At 39.9% G+C, this 14195-nt stretch overlaps 1 protein-coding gene across 1 annotated transcript in view; it reads left to right on the top strand.

The window, feature by feature from the left end:
- Nucleotides 1-14195, top strand: part of negr1 (neuronal growth regulator 1) — a 181498-nt gene that overhangs the window by 105723 nt on the left and 61580 nt on the right. Inside the window, exon 5 of the mRNA XM_060867398.1 lies at nucleotides 11655-11775. Within this exon, the coding sequence (XP_060723381.1) occupies nucleotides 11655-11775 (121 nt within the window). The remainder of the gene's footprint in view (nucleotides 1-11654; nucleotides 11776-14195) is intronic.

The raw sequence follows: 14195 nt of genomic DNA, 5'->3' as shown, positions 1-14195 counted from the left end.
ACAACATGCAGTTTTTACATGAAGGTTTTTATTATTAAGAGAAAACTAAATACAATTCCTTTTCTTCTTCCTCTTCTTCTTCTTTTTCTCCTCCTTCTTCTTCTTCTTCCTCTTCTTCTTCTTTTTCTCCTCCTCCTTCTTCTTCTTCTTCTTCTTCCTCTTCATCTTCTTCTTCTTCTTTTTCTCCTTCTTCTTCTTCTTCTTCTTCTTCTTCTTCTTCTTCTTCTTCTTCTTCTTCTTCTCCTTCTTTGTCTTTTTCTTCCTCTTCTCCTTATACTTTTCCTCCTCTTCATCTTCTTCTTCCTCTTCATCTTCCTCTTCTTCTTCTTTTTCTCCTCCTTGTTCTCCTCCTTCTTCTTCTTCGTCTTCTTCTTCTTCTTCTTCTCCTTCTTTGTCTTTTTCATTCTCTTCTCCTTATACTTTTCCTCCTCTTCATCTTCTTCTTCTTCTTCCTTTACTTCTTCCTCTTCTTTTTCACCTCCTTCCTCTTCTTCTTCTTCTCCTTCTTTGTCTTTTTCATCCTCTTCTCCTTATACTTTTCCTCCTCTTCATCTTCTTCTTCTTCTTCTTCATTTACTTCTTCCTCTTCATCTTCCTCTTCTTCTTCTTGTTCTCCTCCTTCCTCTTCATATTCCTCTTCTTCTTCTTCTTCTCCTTCTTTGTCTTTTTCATTCTCTTCTCCTTATTCTTTTCCTCCTCTTCATCTTCTTCTTCTTCTTCCTTTACTTCTTCCTCTTCTTTTTCTCCTCCTTCCTCTTCTTCTTCTTCTCCTTCTTTGTCTTTTTCCTCCTCTTCATCTTCTTATTCCTTTTCTTCTTCCTCTTCCTCTTCTTCTTCTTTTTCTCCTCCTTGCTTTTCTTCTTCTTTTCTTCTTTTTACTTCCTCTCCCACCCACCCTTGGGGAGAATTTTGGGCCACACTTTTTTCGTGTTGAGTTTTTTTGCTGTAATTTTTGCACCACAGACTATAATTCCTGAGTTTCTGTGGGCTTCACGTCAGCACTCAGTCGTCTTTAAGCTGTCCAACGATTTAGCGGAATTTGATAATAAATAGTAAAAGCTGAAGTTGTTTTATTGAGGTTTGTTTGCATCTGAGGGTTAAATGTCTTTATGATGGAGGATTGAATTGCTCTAGCAGTAAAATCCAGCAGCACAGCACAGTTTTTTCTTTTTTCTTTCTCTAAACAGCATGGACGTTATTTCTAGACCCTCCATCTGGTGGAACTTTGGGAACTCGCTAATGATTTACAGTTGCGTCTCCTGTTATGGAGCCTGTAAATGACTTGGCTTATAGAGCTTTTTAATGTTTTCACAGTGCTGCTTTGCATTAGCTAATCCTGTCGCATGCTGCCAAAAACGATGACGCCTTAAAGTAGCAGTATAATTTAATCAGGGAACTCGAGTGATGAATTTGCATTAAAGACGGAATTACTTTCCTTCGCGTCTTCGGATTTGTGGGAATGGATCGTTTTCTCTGTTTAAAAGACTACAGAATTGTACGCAAATATATAATCCTGTCCTTGTGATACTGTATAATCTCTATTAAGTGCGCTTTTTATGCGTGCGAGTTTTACACTTCTGCTTCCACCGCACGCTTTATTCAGCGATTGCGATTTTTGTTCCGTCTAAACGTTCGACTTCACAAGCAGCGGAAACCAAAAGCAGAAATAAGATCTACAGTGGTGAGATTTGCTCGGCTCGAAAGAACGTTTGAAAAAAAAAGCCGAACGAGATTCAGCTTTAAATACAGCATGTGGTCTTGTCTTAATTGTAGCTATGATTATTCTGATAAGAAAACACAGAAAAAAGAAAAGAAAAGAAAAGAAAAAAACTTTCTCCACATGTTCAGTTTTGCTGGTTGCCTCATTTTCTGTAATCTACCTTTCATCTAAATCTTCATCTTTTTTCTTTCTTGTCCTCTGGTTTCTTTTTCCAGTTTCACCTTTTTAATGAAGTTCTTTCATTTTTAACTTTCTAGTTTCGGTTTGTTTCATTGCTCGATGTTTTTGTTTATTTACGATTCAGTGATTTCTTGCTGGGGGGCACGGTGTCGGGGTCGGGGTTCGATTCCCACCTCCACCTTGTGTGTGTGGAGTTTGCATGTTCTCCCAGTGCCTCGGGGGTTTCCTCTGGGTACTCCGGTTTCCTCCCCCGGTCCAAAGACATGCATGGTAGGTTGATTGGCATCTCTGGAAAATTGTCCGTAGTGTGTGATTGTGTGAGTGAATGAGAGTGTGTGTGTGCCCTGCGATGGGTTGGCACTCCGTCCAGGGTGTATCTTGCCTTGATGCCCGATGACGCCTGTGATAGGCACAGGCTCCCCGTGACCCGAGGTAGTTCGGATAAGCGGTAGAAGATGAATGAGTGAATAATTAAGTAAAAAAATTTAATCATTCAAAGTTTGTTGTTGTACAAGAGGAATAAAGAGCAAAATATTCATGTTTTTTAGTTTGTTTAGTTTCTTTTGTTATAGATTATTTTTCCATAACCGCACAACTCTGTGTTTTATTCCTCACTTATCTACTAGTGTGTGATTTTTCTGGATTGTTTCTCCTTCCTGTAGAAGCCTTGAGACAGAATGAATGTGACTCGACAGCTTCCCTTTAGTCTTTTAGATCTGTTTACATCACGTAAAAACAGATTAAACTGACAAATCTGTCTGAATCTGCCGTGTTTTATCACCTTGTCTTGTAGTAAAAATTTAAACAACTTAAACGGTCTTTTTTGTTAAAGATTACAGTAATAAAAGCTGAAATGGGTTAAAACATCAAACGTCAAGTTTTATTTGTTTATTTGTTCTTTTTTATTACTTGCGCGCTCGAATGCATGATGGGAAGCTTTTAACGTCAGATCCGATCTCAGGTTTGTTAAATATTTGTGACCTCTTCAATAACAGTGATGTGTGAGAATAGATTTAGAGTCCAAAGGCCATTTTCTGTTCTAATAAATAAAACATTTATAAACAATCCTACCTTATTGTCTGTAATATTAAATGTGAAAATATTTCCAAATTTCTGCTCGTCTAGTTGCAATTCTTTTTATTTTATTACTTCATTTCTTCCTGGTCAAAATTTTTCATTCAGATCAGCGAGCCGAGTTCTCGGACCTCGGGAAAGTAAACTGATTAGCATGTCTGAACGGGCGATAAATATTTTGACTCTGTTTTCAGCCAAAATGTCACCTCATGTGCCAAATGTTTGAGGTAAACAAGGAACGCTATTTCCGCTCTCCAGTGAAGGGTGACTTTCAGAAAGCTGAGTTGTACAGGCCACCTTCAGGCCACTCGCTTTCCCAGTGATCACAACAGAATTTAGGCCACTGGTTCATTCGTTAAAGGAACGAACACAGGTCCTCCTGCGCTACATACCACTGAGACTTCATGGCTATTCTACTGGATCATTTTTCGAAACTGCTGGCGGTGACGACACTTTGGATGGATTAGAGCTGAAGTTATTAAAACTCGGTGCTTTTATTGTGTTCATTAAAGTCATAACTTTACCCTAAGTCATAACTTTAATATGAATAGCCTTAATGTATCGTAAATGTTCGACGTTTTTCACCTCCCTGCTGCTCTCATTTTTGTGCTTTTGTAGAAAAAAAAATCAATTCAATTTTATTTGATTTCTTTAGCGCTTTTAACAATGGACATTGTCTCAAAACAGCTTTACAGAACATAAGAAACATTACAAAAAGTTTATTAAACAAAGATGAATCTTGTACATGTTAAGATTAATATCAGACTTCTATTTAAATGTGTTTGTATTTATCCCTAATGAACAAGTCTGAGGTGACTCAGGTGACTGTGGTGAGGAAAAACTCTGTTAGATGGAAAAGGAAGAAACCTTGAGAGGAACCAGACTCAAAAGTGAACCTCATCTAGAAGGTGTGATTATAAACTGTTATAAACACCAGAGAGTGTTATTATGAATAATGTCCTTTCTACAGACTGACCATTGTGTACTGACATCAACACCGCTTTGGTGTGATGAAGGCGGAGTTTCTGTTCGTACCCAGAAGTTAATTATTTTCCTATAACAGCAGGTTCTGAAGTGTTTTATTCCTCTTTCATTAACCCAACACTTTTTATTTGTATTAAAATACAAGACATTTAATGTTGTGAAACTTTATGTAAACTTTGTGTAAACACTTGTTATCCCGCCAGCCTTCGATTCCGTTCTCTCTCTTAAACGTAATAAGCTGCAGCTTGTCGAGTTAAAGAGAAACCTGAAAGTGTGAACTCCTCAGTCCTGAAGTTGTCGTGACAACCTGACGCTAAACAAATTCTAGTCTAATCCATTCACTTTTATTCGTATGGCTTTTTTAACACCGAACTTAGTCACAAAGCGATTTTACAAAAATGTAGAAATTCAGGAAATATATTTCTAATTTAAATCTGCAAAATAAACTGAACACTCTGTTTGACCAATCAGCGATGAGCACTATGTCTAGCTCCGCTCACACATTTCCGTTCTATATCTGGATATTTGAAACGAATGCCACAATTAACGTTAATGAGTCCGGGACATCATGGATCATGTTAATTAGCTGTGTTTATGGTGGCTTCTGATAGCAATAAACTCCTCATGATGAGTTAAAATTTTTTGCCATTAAAAACTATTTACAGTGGATTCAGAAAGTATTCAGAGCCTTTCAGTTTTTTTTTTCAATTTTATTATGCTGCAGCCCGATACTACAATCGTACAATTTCTTTTTCCCCCTCATTAATCTACACTCAGTAACCCATAATGACGAACTGAAAACCAAATTCTAGAAATGTCTGTAAATTTATACAAAAAGAAAAAAAACTGAAATATCAAATTTAGCTCAGATGTCTCCCATTTCTCTTGATCATTGCTTAGATGTTTCTACACCTTGATTCTAGTCCACTTGCGGTAAATTAAATTGATTGGACATGATTTAGAAAGGCCCACACCTGTCAGAAGAAGGCCTCACAGCTGACAGTGCATATCAGAGCAAAAACCAAGGAGGAACTGCCAGCAGAGCTCAGAGACTGGATTGTTGGAAGGCCCAGATCTGTGGAAAGCTACAAAAACATTTCTGCTACACTGAAGATTCCCAAGAGCACAGTGGAGTTCAAAATTTTCAAACGGAAGCCATTTTGAACATCCAAGACTCTTGCAAGTGCTGGTTGCATGGCCAAACTGAGCAATCGGGGAGTTAGAGAGGTGACCAAGAACCTGATGGTCACTCTGACTGAGCTCAAGAGATCCAGTGTGGAGATGGAACAAAGTTCTAGAAGGACAAACATCAACTGGCGTGAGATGTGTCTCAGAACAAATCTGCAGAAAATCGCGTCATTTTGAAAAATCACAAGCTCATCTCCGGAATATTGTGATATTCGCTTGTTAATTTGTGCGAATGCTAAACGCTGAAATCCTGGCGACACTGATCAGCGAGTGTGATCAGTAAAAACGAGCGCAGCATGTTATGATTTGCAAGCGAAGTGTAAACCGCGGAGAAAGTAAAGGAGGTGTACACGTGACCTCGGTGCTCAGTGCTCGCCCAAGTGAAATGAATTTCATGAATAGAAGCCTTTATTTTGTCACATCTACATTACATTCATTCATTCATTCATCTTCTACCGCTTATCCGAACTACCTCAGGTCACGGGGAGCCTGTGCCTATCTCAGGCGTCATCGGGCATCAAGGCAGGATACACCCTGGACGGAGTGCCAACCCATTGCAGGGCGCACACACACACTCATTAACTCACGCAATCACACACTACGGACAATTTTCCAGAGATGCCAATCAACCTACCATGCATGTCTTTGGACCGGGGGAGGAAACTGGAGTACCCAGAGGAAACCCCTGAGGCACGGGGAGAACATGCAAACTCCACACACACAAGGCGGAGGTGGGAATCGAACCCCCAACCCTGGAGGTGTGAGGCGAACGTGCTAACCACTAAGCCACCGTGCCCTCCACATCTACATTACAGAACAGTAAAATTCTTTCTTCACATATCCTAACTTTGGAGGATGGGGTCAGATCAACTACCCAGAGCCTTAACCTCTTTTACTAATGTCCTTCTAGCAGAACTGCTCATCAGGAGCCTGCATTGCTTTCATCATGCAACGTAAAGCATCCAGATCGCTGCGGTCTCGTGTCGTCTGTTCGTCACAGCGACAACATACACAAGGTCTCGTATCATCATCGTGGAAATCAGATGTCGGTATTGAAACATTTTTATGACTAAGCGTCACAGCATCAGTGCAGCTCTTGTGGATGTCAATATTACTGTGTAAACTGCTTGACATATTATTCCTTAGATTCTCGTAGTAAACCATGATTCATTTTTTGCTGGATTTCTGGCCTGTTTCAAATTATATCAATACTCAAGAGGACTCTTAAAGCGGGATGGTGCTGGTAGCAGGCGTCACTTGTCACAAATTAAAAAGAGCAAAAACTTCTAATACATATGGCAAAACTTCATCCATGCTGCGTTCGTCTTCCGTCCAGCAATTTTCAAGCTGTCCCCGAAGAGCGTGCAGAGAAAAAATAATGAAAATAATCTGTTTAAAATCCAGGCTTTGAGGCACAGATGGAGGCTTGAGAGGATCCAGGGAAACATCGAGAGTCTTCTAATGTGAAATAAGACGCCTCTTTAAGTGCTGGAGAGAGGGTAGCGGAGCCGCTCAGTACTGTGGAGGGATGTTCCTTTTTATTATTTTATTATTTTTAAATAGCACTTTGTTTTTCTCTGCATTGCATCGCTCTTACGCCGTGTTGCATTATCCACCTTCTCTTACACACCTTCATGGTAGTGTTAAAAAAACTACACCATCTGTCATGGACCTGACATCAGAAATGCTCCGAAAGGCATCTTATGGACTTCACTTTAAATTTTTAATCTCTGCATCGTGAGTACTAAAAGTCTCTGTACTTCTAGTGCTGTTTAGCGGTGATGAAATGGGAGAGTGTATAACGTTTAACGGCTGCTTTAGTCGCTCTGTATTTAGAGCGTATTGTACAGTAAGTGTGGAAAATCCCTTTAACAAGACGTGTTCGTTCAGCATCACAAGCTCTGAGCAGGACGACGGCAAATCTTTTTAAAAAAAATTAATGGTTAACAGACACACAACCTGAGTCCGGTGTTTATAGGGCTACGTGACACCTACGTAAGCCCTTTATGACATCTAATATACAATATGTCTACCTACTGATATTTGGAAATACATTTCTTAATAAATATAAATAAATATATTATGTAAGTTATAATGAATTGACTTAAGTTGACATACCCTGTTGCTGACTGGTTTTGTTATAACACCTTAATGTCTCACCTATGTTCAAATGTCATGACAACTTGACAAGGTAGTCCAGCGTACCGCTGGTATACCTCTGGTGGCTATGTCTGGTATATCCTGCTATATTTATATAACATAGCTACATAATATCCACATAGCATAAATACTGCTTTATGTTGACATTAGTTTGCATAATAACACTTTTTAGGCTGATCTTGGTTCAAATCTCATGACAACTGACAATGTAGCTCAGTGCACCTCTGGGATATGTTACAATAATCATGCTTATAAGATTGCAATGAACATTTGGACAATAGTCTCCAAATTAACATTAGGTTGTTACGACACTTTACAGGTTTATCATGATTCAGTTATAATTATAAATTACAATTATTACAATTATAATTAAGACATACTGTACATAATCTACTTAAGCCATTCATGTGTTTTAACGTCATTACGTAAAGATTTGTACATAATAATTAATACCTAAGCTCTTTATGCCATTCTTTCATTTACAACATTCAGATGACAGTCATCTGTCATAAACACTGCTTTAAATTGACATAGGTTATTATTTTGGCATAAGGTTGTTTTAGAATTGGCTGTAGTTGACATAAGGTTGTTATAACAATTTTCAGCCTGATCTAGGTTTGTACGTCATGACAGCTGATTTTGGATCTGGTATGTTTGGTATATGAAGGGCTATTCATGCTTACGTGTTTTCATTAGTTCTTTATGCCTTATGACATGGATATAAATATTTATCAATTCTTATCGACACATATCAGCTGCAATAAAGGTTGAAGTAAGGTTAGGTTGAAATAAGGTTGTTATAACATCATGTGTCATGTCAAAGGATGTTGTGTCTCTGTATGTCTGGTTAAATGCTACTTTCTCTTTTTTGACATAAGGTCATTATAGCACTATAAATGATAGTGTCCATTTGGTATTTCTTGTGCTATTACTGCTTATAAGATTTCTATGCATGCCCATAGCAATGGCATGGAAATCAGTTCTGTATATTTTATTCTGTCTCTTGCATAAAGCACCTCCCATTTTCCTGCTTATAAGACTATCATGATGGCTCCATGATGGCTCCAAGACCTCCTAATGAAAGTGTTATGTATATTTTTGCATCACCACATTTATGACTGTGACTTACAGTACCAGGTACATTGTAAGCTGTTATAACACAAGCCAGTATGGGCAATGTCATAGCACAAGCTTATGTCCTATGGCTCAGGTGGTACAATAAGTCTTTATAATCGACTGTGTAGGATTATGTCAGTTTTAGCAGGAGCAGATTTCATGAAGCCCGTTACATAAATAGTCTGAACACAGCCTTGCACCTCCACGACTCGCAGGTGATTTTCAAATGCTCGGTCGGCTGGAATATGAATGCTTCTGACTGAAATTCAGACAATTTAACGCTAGCCACTAAGACATAACCCCTCTCTCTCTCTCTCTCTCTCTCTCTCTCTCTCGCTCTCTCTCTCTCTCTCTCTGCACAGATGAAAGTAGAATCATGTTTGTTGTTTTCGGTTATTTTCTGCTTTTCTCTTTTTATTATTATCTCTTCGAGTGTGTTCAGGATTTGTCAGCGTCTGTATTTATGTGATCTGAATGTGATGTGTGAATTATTTTTCTCTGTGGCACCTGTGGTCGCAAATCTGATAATGTAGCTCGGTGTACATCTGCCGTATTGGGTTTATTGCTGTCATAAATAATATGTTAAGCTGGCATAAGGTTCCTATAGCACTTTTCAGGCTGATTCCCATGACAGCTGAATTTACAGCTCGGTGTACGTCTGATATACCTACATAAACATTTACCACAGCTTACTGCAGTCGTCGTCGGCTATTATGGATACTACTTTAATTTGACATAAGGCTGCTATGACACTTCTTATAGTTGGCATAAGGTTGTTTTGCCATTTTCCAGGCTGATCTCGGTTCATACATTGTGACAACTGAATTAACAGCTCATTATTCTGAGATGTCAGGATTTGTGCATGCTTATAAGCGTTTTATGAACTCCGTACTTATTCACAGACATGTGCATAAGCTCGCATGCCAACTGAGATACACTTATGTACAGTATGTACGGAGTACATCTTACTGCAGCAGCCATCGGTAATCATGATTACCGCTTTAACCACATGACATAGCTTGACGTAAGGTTGTCATAACACTTGTTATAGTTAACATAAGGTTGTTATAGCACTTTTCAGGCAGATTTCAGCACTTGATATAGTTGGCATAAGGCTCTTATATGTTCAAACAGTTCTAAGTGTTAAGTAGCTCAGTGTATGTAGGGTACAGTTCTGTATATCCTTGTATATTCATGCTTATGACAGTTTTATGACCTCGTCTGGCAGTACAGATGTCTGAATAAGCCCTTAATGAGTTGATCATTCTTACTAGAAATTTGTAAAGGTGTATTATAACCAGTTTGACCTGTCATGGATGCTACTTTATCGTGAGATTTTGTTGTTATTATTGTTGTCGACATAAAGAGGTTATAGCATTTGTCAGGCTGATCTAGATTAAAACACAGCCCTTTACATAAGCTCTTCATACATACCTGCATTCACATTTGTTACATCTTACTGGAGCATTAAATATTTAGGTTAGACCCATTGCATAAGGTTGACGTAAGACTGTTATAACACTTTTTATTATGTTTATCTCTGACTGAAATATTATCTGACATACATAATGTTTTAAAATCTGTTCATCTTGTTTATTTTTTTTATTTATATCCACCAAAAAAAGGCATGTTTGTAATGAAGGCATTAAAAGGTGTCATTATCCTGTTGATTGAACACACAGGAATGATTTCATGTGACCCTGCTATCACATCTCGGTGTTTTTCACCTTCTCTCAGCAGAATGGCCAGTACTTACAGCCAGCTCTCTATTTCACCAGCATAGTCATTTGCACATTGATTGAGAACATGAAACAACCTTCATTTCATTTTGTTTTGCACAACCTGCCCGTCACTATTCAGCCTTTAAACGTGTGTTAAGCAATTTATCAGAGTGCTGCTGGTTTTCTTCTCTCCAGCCCAGGAGCCCATGGGAGATCTGGTCCTTCTCAGCACCGTGTTCATTATATTTCCTTTGCTTTTGACCACAAAAATGTTTTTTTTCTAATAGTATGCATTTTTATTTTGCTAAGATTTGATTACAGCATAAAGTAATGTTTCTTATGTAATGTATCTAATGTTTTTTGTGGAGGGTCATGTGCAAAATTATTGGCACCTTACAAGAGGATTACATTTTATATTTGGACTTTAACCCGGGGCTTTTACTTTGATGGGAACTTCAACAAGAAAGTTATCTGAAACGTGCAGAAAAAAACGGAAAAACAATTAAATCAGGCTCGTATGATGATATTACGTCAGTTTTCCGGGATATCGCAATACGATTAGAATTTTGAATATTAATAATAATCTAGGGTTCCTTTCTTCTCTGTGAGTATTTATTTTTGTAGACGTTAAATAAAAGTGCACACAAAAAGGGTTTGTTTTCACTACTTTATATCATATAACATATCATGTTGTAGAAATGTCATTAAATATCTCTGTATAATATTACTGTAATATTCCTCTGCTGTCTTGTTCTGTCCTACAATCATCAGTTATTAATTAGAAGGGGGGGGGGGTAGTTTTGATCTACATGTAAAAAACACACTCAGACTCAGAGGTGGTGGTAAAAGCAAAGAAGTAGGGATGTGGTAGCTCAGTGGTTAAGGCATTCGACTACTGATCAGAAGGTCATTGGTTCGAATCCCAGGTCCACCAAGTTGCCACTGCGTGGGCTCCTGAGCAAGGCCCTTAACCCTCAATTGCTCAGGTGTATAAACTGAAATAAAAATGTAAGTCACTCTGGATAGGAGCGTCTGCTAAATGCTGTAAATGTAAGTAACGAAAGAATTTTATTCAAAAGGTGAGTAACAGATTTTGTTACTCACCTTTTTGCTCCTTACACACAGTAAGGAGGCAAATTCTAATGATTCAGCTCTCCCTTTTGTACCCTGGATGTGTACTTGTGTGGCCTGGTGTGGGTGTGTGTGTGTTGATATGTGTGTGCATTTGTGTTTATGTGACCTTCCAGTCACCACAGCAGGGTCAGATCTTTATCAAGCACATGCACCCACACTCCCCTAAAGTTCTCATCCTTTTAGCACATGGAATGTTTATGGCAGGAACCTGGGCCTCCTGTTCTCTCTCTCTCTCTAGTCTAACACACGGAATTTACTATGAAAGCACATATAAACACTCATAATATTTAACACTACAGGTGCCAATAATTCTGAAACCAATTTGGGTTAATTGTCCTGTTCTAAAATCACATATCTGGATATGTTCATCTTTCCAGTTCCACCTTCCATCCATGAGGCGAAGAGTCACGGGGTCCGGCTCGGCTACACAGCGCTGCTGAGGTGCGAGGCGGCTGCCGTCCCGCCTCCGGTGTTCGAATGGTACAAAGGGGAGAAGAGGTAAGAGCAAAATAAATAAATAAATAAATAAGTAAATAAATAATACAGATGATAAATAGCTGGGGTTTTATCTCCGGTTTGTTTGTCGTTGATCTATTTACTGGTCATACATTATCATGCATTATGACTCAGATGGTCCTGGATTTGCACTGGAAATGTCAGTAGGCCTGTCATGTAATATACACATTCTTCTGTAAATATTCAGGCCATATGACGAGATGAGAAACGTTCCTCTTTTAGAGCTGCGGGGAAACATGGGATTAACGCCCCCTCTTTCCTTTTTTTTTTTTTTGGTTGAATATTCATAATCACTATTCATACTCTTGAGTCTCAGGAGCGCTCGCTGCACATCTAAAATTCAATCAGATTATTTCTAGCTCACGGCTCTTATCGTCGAGGTAAGATTCATGCCTTCCTTCTCTGTCCTTCAGCCCTTCCTCCTTCTATGGAGGATCCGTATAGCGTGAGGCTTTAACCTTGCATTTTAATTAAATGTTTGCATAACCTCAGCAGCAGTAAAGAGCATTCGCAGTTTACGCGTCAATCAGCGTCGACTCGAGTGCTGGTTCTTGAATTTAAATACCAAATTACCCCATTACCCGTCATTTACTCACTCTTTTTGAGTACGATCTGAATCAGCAGTTCACAGTGCGCTAATTGTAATTATAGGCTTCACTCAATTTATTCAAATTGCCAAGGAGGCGTATTTGGCTTTACTTCTGGAGTTTGCCTAATTTAAGGCTTTACGTTTGTTATGCTCAGAAAGCCATTAGCTTGTTTTCTTGCTTTATCATCAATCTTTACCATAGATACAGTCAGTGCTTCATTAGTAATGGCCCTGGCTCTTAACCAAGGTGCAGATACAGTGCAGATACAGTACGGTGGAATGCAAAAGTTTGTGCCCTCTATGGTTTTTAATTAGAATACATTTGTACTACACATTTACACACAATTTACAAAAGTACAAAAAGGCAAAATACTAACAATTAAATGTTTCTGGATTGTGTAACTTACTGTATGACTGTTATAACACTGGTACTAGTTGACATAAAGTTGTTATAGCACTCGTTATAGCTTTACATTAGGTTGTTATGGCACTTGTCATAGCTTGACATAAGGATTGTATAGCACTTATCATAGCTTGACATAATGTTGTTATAACACTGGTACTAGTTGACATAAGGTTGTTATAGCACTTGCCATAGTTTGATATAAGGTTGTTATGGCACTTATCATAGCTTGGCATAAGGTTGTTATAGCACTTGTCATAGCTTGGTTCTTGTAGCAGTTGTCATAGATTGATATAAGGTTGTTATAGTAATCATTATAGCTTGACATAAGTTTGTTGCATGAAGCAAATGAAGCAGGCTTTAAAGATTTTGAACGTATGGATTAGTAGCAAGCATTTCTATCACATTCAGAAGGAGGGTGGAGTGCTGGCGGAGTGGTGGAGCGCTGGCGGAGTGGTGGAGTAGTGGAGCGCTGGCAGAGTGGTGGAGTGGTGGAGCGCTGGCGGAGTGGTGGAGCCCTGGCGGAGTGGTGGAGTGGTGGAGCGCTGGCAGAGTGGTGGAGTAGTGGAGCGCTGGCGGAGTGGTGGAGCCCTGGCGGAGTGGTGGAGTGGTGGAGCGCTGGCAGAGTGGTGGAGTAGTGGAGCGCTGGCAGAGTGGTGGAGTAGTGGAGCGCTGGCAGAGTGGCGGAGTGGTGGAGCGCTGGCGGAGTGGTGGAGCCCTGGCGGAGTGGTGGAGTAGTGGAGCGCTGGCAGAGTGGTGGAGTAGTGGAGCGCTGGCAGAGTGGTGGAGTAATGGAGCGCTGGCAGAGTGGTGGAGTGGTGGAGCGCTGGCAGAGTGGTGGAATGGTGGAGCGCTGGCGGAGTGGTGGAGCGCTGGTGGAGTGGTGGAGCGCTGGTGGAGTGGTGGAGCGCTGGCAGAGTGGTGGAATGGTGGAGCGCTGGCGGAGTGGTGGAGCGCTGGTGGAGTGGTGGAGCGCTGGCAGAGTGGTGGAATGGTGGAGCGCTGGCGGAGTGGTGGAGCGCTGGTGGAGTGGTGGAGCACTGGCGGAGTGGTGGAATAGTGGAGCGCTGGCGGAGTGGTGGAATAGTGGAGTGCTGGCGGAGTGGTCGAGTAGTGGAGTGCTGGCGGAGTGGTGGAGTGGCGGAGTGCTGGCAGCCAATTCCTGGTTCGACCCTGAGCTCAGGTTACTGTCTGTATGGAGAATCTTCATGGTTACGTTTATGTTCTCATGGCTGTGTGGGTTTTCTCAGGTTTCCTCCAACCCTCTAAAAACATGGTATGAACTAACCTTTGTGTGTGTGTGTGTGTGTGTGTGTGTGTGTGTGTGTGTGTGTGTGTGTGTGGTAACAGCAGTCCCTATTTTTAAACCGATATAATTTTTATTTCCTCATTTGTGAAATTGAGTTTGTT

This window comes from Tachysurus vachellii, chromosome 4, assembly GCF_030014155.1.
Source record: "Tachysurus vachellii isolate PV-2020 chromosome 4, HZAU_Pvac_v1, whole genome shotgun sequence".
Lineage (NCBI taxonomy): Eukaryota > Metazoa > Chordata > Actinopteri > Siluriformes > Bagridae > Tachysurus > Tachysurus vachellii.
This window is presented reverse-complemented; position numbering and strand designations above follow the sequence as displayed.